Below are 10678 nucleotides of genomic sequence, written 5' to 3'. Positions count from 1 at the left end.
GCACATAGAACATATATGTGATGCACATGGGACACACATGTGACATACATGGGACATACATGTGACACACATAGGACATGTATGGGACACACATGGGACACACATGGTTCACACGGGACATACATGTGGCACACATGGGACATACATGTGACACACATGTAACACACATGTGACACACACGGTTCACACGAGACATACATGTGGCACACATGTGACACACATGACATACATGTAACACACATGTGACACACATGTAACACACATGTGACACACGTGACATACATGTAACACACATGGGACACACGTGACATACATGTAACACACATGGGACACACATGACATACATGTAACACACATGTGACACACGTGACATACATGTAACACACATGGGACACACGTGACATACATGTAACACACATGTGACACACGTGACATACATGTAACACACATGGGACACACGTGACATACATGTAACACACATGGGACACACATGGCACAGACACCGCACCCGGGGCTATGGGGCACGGGGGCACACAGGGATGTGGGTGATGGGGGGGGGCCCTGACAGGGACACGGGGCCGCAGCAGCCCCCTCCCGCCCCATTGGGTGCCATTGGGTGCTCACGCGGGGGTCGCAGAGCTGCGAGCAGTAGACGTAGATGGCGCGGGCCCGATCCACCTCCCCCAGGCGGCTCTCCATGTCGGCAAAGCGCAGGCACAGCTCCCGCGCCGCGTCGTCCCCCAGCACCTGCGCACAGCACCCATGGGGCAGCGGCGGCATCAGCACCCACGGGGGCATCAGCACCCATGGGGGCATTTGCACCCATAGGGGCATAAGCCCCACACAGTGACCCCATGGTATCCCATTGCCCCATCCCCTCCCATTGCCCCCATCCCCTCCCATTGCCCCATCCCCTCCCATTGCCCCATCCCCTCCCATTGCCCCACTGCCCCCCATTGCCCCATCCCCTCCCATTGCCCCATCCCCTCCCATTGCCCCATCCCCTCCCACTGCCCCCATCCCCTCCCATTGCCCCATCCCCTCCCATTGCCCCCATCCCCTCCCATTGCCCCATCCCCTCCCATTGCCCCCATCCCCTCCCATTCCCCCATCCCCTCCCATTCCCCCATCCCCTCCCATTGCCCCATCCCCTCCCATTGCCCCCATCCCCTCCCATTCCCCCATCCCCTCCCATTCCCCCATCCCCTCCCATTCCCCCATCCCCTCCCATTGCCCCATCCCCTCCCATTGCCCCCATCCCCTCCCATTCCCCCATCCCCTCCCATTGCCCCCATCCCCTCCCACTGCCCCCATCCCCTCCCATTGCCCCATCCCCTCCCATTGCCCCCATCCCCTCCCATTGCCCCATCCCCTCCCATTGCCCCCATCCCCTCCCATTCCCCCATCCCCTCCCATTGCCCCATCCCCTCCCATTGCCCCATCCCCTCCCACTGCCCCCATCCCCTCCCATTGCCCCATCCCCTCCCATTGCCCCCATCCCCTCCCATTGCCCCATCCCCTCCCATTCCCCCATCCCCTCCCATTCCCCCATCCCCTCCCATTGCCCCATCCCCTCCCATTGCCCCCATCCCCTCCCATTGCCCCATCCCCTCCCATTCCCCCATCCCCTCCTCCCATTGCCCCATCCCCTCCCATTGCCCCCATCCCCTCCCATTCCCCCATCCCCTCCCATTCCCCCATCCCCTCCCATTCCCCCATCCCCTCCCATTCCCCCATCCCCTCCCATTGCCCCCATCCCCTCCCATTCCCCCATCCCCTCCCATTCCCCCATCCCCTCCCATTGCCCCCATCCCCTCCCATTCCCCCATCTCCTCCCATTCCCCCATCCCCTCCCATTGCCCCATCCCCTCCCATTGCCCCCATCCCCTCCCATTGCCCCATCCCCTCCCATTCCCCCATCCCCTCCCATTCCCCCATCCCCTCCCATTCCCCCATCCCCTCCCATTGCCCCCATCCCCTCCCATTGCCCCCATCCCCTCCCATTCCCCCATCCCCTCCCATTGCCCCCATCCCCTCCCATTGCCCCCATCCCCTCCCACTGCCCCCATCCCCTCCCATTGCCCCATCCCCTCCCATTGCCCCATCCCCTCCCATTCCCCCATCCCCTCCCATTCCCCCATCCCCTCCCATTGCCCCACTGCCCCCCATTGCCCCCATCCCCTCCCATTGCCCCACTGCCCCCCATTGCCCCCCCTTGCCCCCCTTGCCCCGGGCCCACCTCGATGGCTCTCTGGTAGATGGGCCGGGTGTGGGTGACGCCGTAGAGCTCGGCCGCGCGCCGGATGTAGATGTTGAACATGTCCGGCTGCTGCGCCGGCAGCACCGCGCGCGTGGCGCGCTCGTAGACCCCCATGGCGTGGCGGGCGAGGCCGAAGTCCTCCTCCAGCTTGGCGTACAGCAGGTAGATGGCTGCGGGCACGCGGGGAGCCCTCAGCACCCATCGGCACCCACGGACGCCCATCGGCACCCACGGACACCCGTCGGCACCCACGGACGCCCATCGGCACCCACGGACACCCGTCGGCACCCACGGACGCCCGTCGGCACCCACGGACGCCCGTCGGCACCCATGGACACCCATCGGCACCCATGGACACCCACAGAACCAGTCAGCACCCATTAGCACTCATGACACCCACAGCACCCATTTGTACCCAATGACACCCACCACACCCATCAGCACCCATTAGTACCCAATGACAGCCACAGCACCCATTGGTACCCAATGACACCCATCAGCACCCATTGGTACCGAATGACACCCATCAGCACCCATTGGTACCCAATGACACCCACCACACCCATCAGCACCCATTAGTACCCAATGACACCCACCACACCCATCAGCACCCATTAGTACCCAATGACAGCCACAGCACCCATTGGTACCCAATGACACCCATCAGCACCCATTGGTACCCAATGACACCCACAGCACCCATTGGTACCCAATGACACCCATCAGCACCCATTTGTACCCAATGACACCCACCACACCCATCAGCACCCATTAGTACCCAATGACAGCCACAGCACCCATTGGTACCCAATGACACCCACAGCACCCATTGGTACCCAATGACACCCATCAGCACCCATTTGTACCCAATGACACCCACCACACCCATCAGCACCCATTAGTACCCAATGACAGCCACAGCACCCATTGGTACCCAATGACACCCATCAGCACCCATTTGTACCCAGTGACACCCACACACCCATCAGCACCCATTAGTACCCACTGACAGCCACAGCACCCATTAGCACCCACTGGTACCCAATGACACCCACAGCACCCATTGGTACCCAATGACACCCATCAGCACCCGTTTGTACCCAATGACACCCACCACACCCATCAGCACCCATTAGTACCCAATGACAGCCACAGCACCCATTAGCACCTATTGGTACCCAATGACACCCACAGCACCCATTGGTACCCAATGACACCCATCAGCACCCATTAGTACCCAATGACACCCACCACACCCATCAGCACCCATTAGTACCCAATGACAGCCACAGCACCCATTAGCACCTATTGGTACCCAATGACACCCATCAGCACCCATTTGTACCCAATGACACCCATCAGCACCCATTGGTACCCAATGACACCCACCACACCCATCAGCACCCATTAGTACCCAATGACAGCCACAGCACCCATTAGCACCCACTGGTACCCAATGACACCCATCAGCACCCATTTGTACCCAATGACACCCATCAGCACCCATCAGCACCCATTAGTACCCAGTGACAGCCACAGCACCCATTGGTACCCAATGACACCCATCAGCACCCATTGGTACCCCATGACCCCCACCGCACCCACCAGCACCCATCCCGCCCCAGGGGACAGGGACACACGATGGGGGCCACCATGCACCCAGAGGGGCACCCAGGCCCCGCACCCGCTGCACCCACTCTTGGCGTGCCGGGGGGGGCACCCATCCAGCGCCTGCTCGAAGAGGTCCCGCGCCCGCTCCAGCTTGCGGCCCCCGTAGCGGGCCACGAACTTGGTGAGGTAGGTGAGCCAGATGTCCCCCACGGCCGGCCACCGGAACAGGGACACCCCCCGCTCGTAGGCCTAAGGGACAGGGACAGCGAGGGCAGCGAGGGCAGCGAGGGCACCAACGGCACCAATGGCACCAATGGCACCAATGACACCAACGACACCAACGGCACCAATGGCACCAATGACACCAATGGCACCAATGGCACCAATGACACCAATGACACCAATGGCACCAATGGCACCAATGGCACCAATGGCACCAATGACACCAATGGCACCAATGGCACCAATGACACCAATGGCACCAATGGCACCAGTGGCACCAGTGGCACCAATGGCACCAATGGCACCAATGGCACCAATGACACCAATGGCACCAATGGCACCAATGGCACCAATGACACCAATGACACCAATGGCACCAATGGCACCAATGGCACCAATGACACCAAGGGCACCAATGGCACCAATGACACCAATGACACCAATGACACCAATGGCACCAATGACACCAATGGCACCAATGGCACCAATGACACCAATGGCACCAATGGCACCAATGGCACCAATGGCACCAATGGCACCAATGGCACCAATGACACCAATGGCACCAGTGGCACCAATGACACCAATGGCACCAGTGGCACCAATGACACCAATGGCACCAATGGCACCAATGACACCAATGACACCAATGGCACCAATGGCACCAATGGCACCAATGGCACCAATGACACCAATGGCACCAATGGCACCAATGGCACCAATGACACCAATGACACCAAGGGCACCAATGGCACCAATGACACCAATGACACCAATGGCACCAATGACACCAATGGCACCAATGGCACCAATGACACCAATGGCACCAATGACACCAATGACACCAATGGCACCAATGGCACCAATGTCCCCAATGTCCCCAATGTCCCCAATGTCCCCAATGTCCCCCCCATCCCCAGTGTCCCCACCTTGAAGCTCTCCTCGAAGTAGCCGCGCTCCTCCAGGAAGAGCCCGTAGTTGATGATGATCTGGGGGGTGGCGATGCGCAGGTCCAGGATGCGCTCGTACACGGCCTTGGTTGACTGCCACGGGCAGGATCAGCACCCAGCACCCAGCAGCACCCAGCAGCACCCAGCACCCAGCACCCAGCAGCACCCAGCAGCACCCAGCACCCAGCAGCACCCAGCACCCATCAGCACCCAGCAGCACCCAGCAGCACCCAGCACCCAGCAGCACCCAGCACCCAGCAGCACCCAGCAGCACCCAGCACCCAGCAGCACCCAGCACCCAGCAGCACCCAGCAGCACCCAGCAGCACCCATCAGCACCCAGCACCCATCAGCACCCAGCACCCATCAGCACCCAGCACCCAGCAGCACCCAGCAGCACCCAGCAGCACCCAGCAGCACCCAGCACCCAGCAGCACCCAGCACCCAGCACCCAGCAGCACCCAGCAGCACCCAGCACCCAGCACCCAGCAGCACCCAGCACCCAGCAGCACCCAGCAGCACCCAGCACCCAGCAGCACCCAGCACCCAGCAGCACCCAGCAGCACCCAGCACCCAGCAGCACCCAGCACCCAGCAGCACCCAGCAGCACCCAGCAGCACCCATCAGCACCCAGCACCCATCAGCACCCAGCACCCAGCAGCACCCAGCACCCAGCAGCACCCAGCAGCACCCAGCAGCACCCAGCACCCAGCAGCACCCAGCACCCAGCACCCAGCAGCACCCAGCAGCACCCAGCACCCAGCACCCAGCAGCACCCAGCACCCAGCAGCACCCATCAGCACCCAGTAGCACCCAGCACCCAGCAGCACCCAGCACCCAGCAGCACCCAGCACCCAGCAGCACCCAGCACCCAGCACCCACCCAGCACCCACCCCCCCAGCACCTCATGCACAGCCTTGGTGGACCGGGGCATGGGGACAGGGACACGGGGACAGGGACCCACCTGGGAGGTGCCCAGGCTCTCCTCCAGCATGGACCAGAGCACAGTGGGGTGCTATGGGTGCTATGGGATGCTATGGGAGCTATGGGTGCTATGGTGCTATGGGTCGCTATGGGGTGGATGCTATGGGTGCTATGGGTCGCTATGGGGTGGATGCTATGGGTGCTATGGGTCGCTATGGGGTGGATGCTATGGGTGCTATGGGTCGCTATGGGGTGGATGCTATGGGTGCTATGGGTCGCTATGGGGTGGATGCTATGGGTCGCTATGGGGTGGATGCTATGGGTGCTATGGGTTGCTATGGGGTGGATGCTATGGGTGCTATGGGTCGCTATGGGGTGGATGCTATGGGTGCTATGGGTTGCTATGGGGTGGATGCTATGGGTCGCTATGGGCTGGATGCTATGGGGTGGATGCTATGGGTCGCTATGGGGTGGATGCTATGGGTGCTATGGGTCGCTATGGGGTGGATGCTATGGGTGCTATGGGTTGCTATGGGGTGGATGCTATGGGTCGCTATGGGGTGGATGCTATGGGTGCTATGGGTCGCTATGGGGTGGATGCTATGGGTCGCTATGGGGTGGATGCTATGGGTGCTATGGGTCGCTATGGGGTGGATGCTATGGGTGCTATGGGTTGCTATGGGGTGGATGCTATGGGTCGCTATGGGGTGGATGCTATGGGTGCTATGGGTCGCTATGGGGTGGATGCTATGGGTCGCTATGGGGTGGATGCTATGGGTGCTATGGGTCGCTATGGGGTGGATGCTATGGGTCGCTATGGGGCAGGACCCACCTGGAAGGTGCCCAGGCTCTCCTCCAGGTCGGCCAGCATGGACCAGAGGCGCAGGCTCTTGTAGAGGCGGTTCTGGACGGGCTCGGAGCTGTCGAAGTACTCGGCGCGCCGGGCAGGCAGCGCGGTGGCGCGCTGGGGGGGGCAGGTGGGGTGGGCACCCGGGTCACGGGGGGGTACCCGGGTCCCTGCACACCCCCCCCCCCCCCCAGCACCCATCAGGGAGCAGTTGCAGCCCCAGCGCCGCCTGAACGGGGGCTGCTGGGTGCTCCCGTCAGCCCCGGGGGTGCTATGGGTGCGGTGGGTGCTATGGGTGCTATAGGTGCTATGGGGTACTATGTGTGCTGTGGGGTGCTATGGGTGCTAGGGGGTGTTATGGGGTGCTATGTGTGCTATGGGGTGCTGGGTGTGCTATATGTGCTAAGGGGTACTATACGTGCTATGGGGTGCTGCAGGGCACCCCCCATGGGTGCTGCTCACCCGCAGGATGCTCACCGCCTGCTCATAGTTGTGCTATGGGCGCTATGGGTGCTACAGGGCTCTATAGGGCGCTATGGGTGCTATAGGGCTCTATAGGGTTCTATGGGTGTTATAGGGCTCTATAGGGCTCTCTGGGTGCTATAGGGCTCTATAGGGCGCTATGGGTGCTATAGGGCTCTATAGGGCTCTATGGGTGCTATAGGGCTCTATAGGGCTCTCTGGGTGCGCTCACCCGCAGGATGCTCAGCGCCTGCTCGTAGCTGTGCTATTGGCGCTATGGGTGCTATAGGGCTCTATAGGGCGCTGTGGGTGCTATAGGGCTCTATAGGGCTCTCTGGGTGCTATAGGGCTCTATAGGGCTCTCTGGGTGCTATAGGGCTCTATAGGGCTCTCTGGGTGCTATAGGGCTCTATAGGGCTCTATAGGGCTCTGTGGGTGCTATAGGGCTCTATAGGGCTCTCTGGGTGCTATAGGGCTCTATAGGGCTCTCTGGGTGCTATAGGGCTCTATAGGGCTCTCTGGGTGCTATAGGGCTCTATAGGGCTCTGTGGGTGCTATAGGGCTCTATAGGGCTCTGTGGGTGCTATAGGGCTCTATAGGGCTCTCTGGGTGCTATAGGGCTCTATAGGGCTCTATAGGGCTCTGTGGGTGCTATAGGGCTCTATAGGGCTCTCTGGGTGCTATAGGGCTCTATAGGGCTCTCTGGGTGCTATAGGGCTCTATAGGGCTCTGTGGGTGCTATAGGGCTCTATAGGGCTCTGTGGGTGCTATAGGGCTCTATAGGGCTCTGTGGGTGCTATAGGGCTCTATAGGGCTCTGTGGGTGCTATAGGGCTCTATAGGGCTCTGTGGGTGCTATAGGGATCTATAGGGCTCTATAGGGCTCTGTGGCACGCTCACCCGCAGGATGCTCAGCGCCTGCTCGTAGTTGTGCTATGGGCGCTATGGGTGCTATAGGGCTCTATAGGGCGCTATGGGTGCTATAGGGCTCTATAGGGCTCTGTGGGTGCTATAGGGCTCTATAGGGCTCTGTGGGTGCTATAGGGCTCTATAGGGCTCTTTGGGTGCTATAGGGCTCTATAGGGCTCTGTGGGTGCTATAGGGCTCTACAGGGCTCTCTGGGTGCTATAGGGCTCTATAGGGCTCTCTGGGTGCTATAGGGCTCTATAGGGCTCTCTGGGTGCTATAGGGCTCTACAGGGCTCTCTGGGTGCTATAGGGCTCTATAGGGCTCTCTGGGTGCTATAGGGCTCTATAGGGCGCTGTGGGTGCTATAGGGCTCTATAGGGCTCTGTGGGTGCTATAGGGCTCTATAGGGCTCTGTGGGTGCTATAGGGCTCTATAGGGCTCTCTGGGTGCTATAGGGCTCTATAGGGCTCTGTGGGTGCTACAGGGCTCTATAGGGCTCTGTGGGTGCTATAGGGCTCTATAGGGCTCTGTGGGTGCTACAGAACTCTATAGGGCTCTGTGGGTGCTATAGGGCTCTATAGGGCTCTCTGGGTGCTATAGGGCTCTATAGGGCTCTATAGGGCGCTGTGGGCGCGCTCACCCGCAGGATGCTCAGCGCCTGCTCGTAGCTGTGCTATGGGATGCTATGGGTGCTATAGGGCTCTATAGGGCTCTGTCGGTGCTATAGGGCTCTATAGGGTTCTCTGGGTGCTATAGGGCTCTATAGGGCTCTGTGGGTGCTATAGGGCTCTATAGGGCGCTGTGGGTGCTATAGGGCTCTATAGGGCTCTCTGGGTGCTATAGGGCTCTATAGGGCTCTGTGGGTGCTATAGGGCTCTATAGGGCTCTGTGGGTGCTACAGGGCTCTATAGGGCTCTGTGGGTGCTATAGGGCTCTATAGGGCTCTCTGGGTGCTATAGGGCTCTATAGGGCTCTATAGGGCGCTGTGGGCGCGCTCACCCGCAGGATGCTCAGCGCCTGCTCGTAGCTGTGCTATGGGATGCTATGGGTGCTATAGGGCTCTATAGGGCGCTGTGGGTGCTATAGGGCTCTATAGGGCTCTCTGGGTGCTATAGGGCTCTATAGGGCTCTCTGGGTGCTATAGGGCTCTATAGGGCTCTGTGGGTGCTATAGGGCTCTATAGGGCTCTCTGGGTGCTATAGGGCTCTATAGGGCTCTCTGGGTGCTATAGGGCTCTATAGGGCTCTGTGGGTGCTATAGGGCTCTATAGGGCTCTGTGGGTGCTATAGGGCTCTATAGGGCTCTCTGGGTGCTATAGGGCTCTATAGGGCTCTCTGGGTGCTATAGGGCTCTATAGGGCTCTATAGGGCGCTGTGGGCGCGCTCACCCGCAGGATGCTCAGCGCCTGCTCGTAGCTGTGCTATGGGATGCTATGGATGCTATAGGGCTCTATAGGGCGCTGTGGGTGCTATAGGGCTCTATAGGGCTCTGTCGGTGCTATAGGGCTCTATAGGGTTCTCTGGGTGCTATAGGGCTCTATAGGGCTCTGTGGGTGCTATAGGGCTCTATAGGGCGCTGTGGGTGCTATAGGGCTCTATAGGGCTCTGTGGGTGCTATAGGGCTCTATAGGGCTCTGTGGGTGCTATAGGGCTCTATAGGGCTCTGTGGGTGCTATAGGGCTCTACAGGGCTCTCTGGGTGCTATAGGGCTCTATAGGGCTCTCTGGGTGCTATAGGGCTCTATAGGGCTCTGTGGGTGCTATAGGGCTCTACAGGGCTCTCTGGGTGCTATAGGGCTCTATAGGGCTCTCTGGGTGCTATAGGGCTCTATAGGGCGCTGTGGGTGCTATAGGGCTCTATAGGGCTCTGTGGGTGCTATAGGGATCTATAGGGCTCTGTGGGTGCTATAGGGCTCTATAGGGCTCTGTGGGTGCTATAGGGCTCTATAGGGCTCTGTGGGTGCTACAGGGCTCTATAGGGCTCTGTGGGTGCTATAGGGCTCTATAGGGCTCTGTGGGTGCTACAGAACTCTATAGGGCTCTGTGGGTGCTATAGGGCTCTATAGGGCTCTCTGGGTGCTATAGGGCTCTATAGGGCTCTATAGGGCGCTGTGGGCGCGCTCACCCGCAGGATGCTCAGCGCCTGCTCGTAGCTGTGCTATGGGATGCTATGGGTGCTATAGGGCTCTATAGGGCTCTGTCGGTGCTATAGGGCTCTATAGGGTTCTCTGGGTGCTATAGGGCTCTATAGGGCTCTGTGGGTGCTATAGGGCTCTATAGGGCGCTGTGGGTGCTATAGGGCTCTATAGGGCTCTGTGGGTGCTATAGGGCTCTATAGGGCTCTGTGGGTGCTATAGGGCTCTATAGGGCTCTGTGGGTGCTACAGGGCTCTATAGGGCTCTGTGGGTGCTATAGGGCTCTATAGGGCTCTGTGGGTGCTATAGGGCTCTATAGGGCTCTATAGGGCGCTGTGGGCGCGCTCACCCGCAGGATGCTCA

The 10678-nt window shown here is 60.0% G+C and overlaps 1 protein-coding gene across 1 annotated transcript in view; it reads right to left on the bottom strand.

Moving 5' to 3' along the window:
* Window positions 1-6: 6 nt before the first annotated feature.
* The window catches only part of LOC308232622 (pre-mRNA-splicing factor SYF1-like), a gene marked incomplete at its 5' end in the record, with an annotated part of 28589 nt that continues 17917 nt past the window's right edge, over window positions 7-10678 (bottom strand). Inside the window, 5 exons of the mRNA XM_080639849.1 lie at window positions 7-747; window positions 2240-2430; window positions 3958-4120; window positions 5023-5136; window positions 6799-6930. Coding sequence (XP_080495975.1) covers window positions 184-747; window positions 2240-2430; window positions 3958-4120; window positions 5023-5136; window positions 6799-6930 — 1164 coding nt within the window. The remainder of the gene's footprint in view (window positions 748-2239; window positions 2431-3957; window positions 4121-5022; window positions 5137-6798; window positions 6931-10678) is intronic.

This window comes from Psittacula echo (assembly GCF_963264785.1).
Source record: "Psittacula echo genome assembly, contig: SCAFFOLD_180, whole genome shotgun sequence".
NCBI lineage: Eukaryota > Metazoa > Chordata > Aves > Psittaciformes > Psittacidae > Psittacula > Psittacula echo.
Note: the sequence above shows the minus strand (reverse complement) of the source record. Positions and strands in the feature narration are given on the sequence as shown.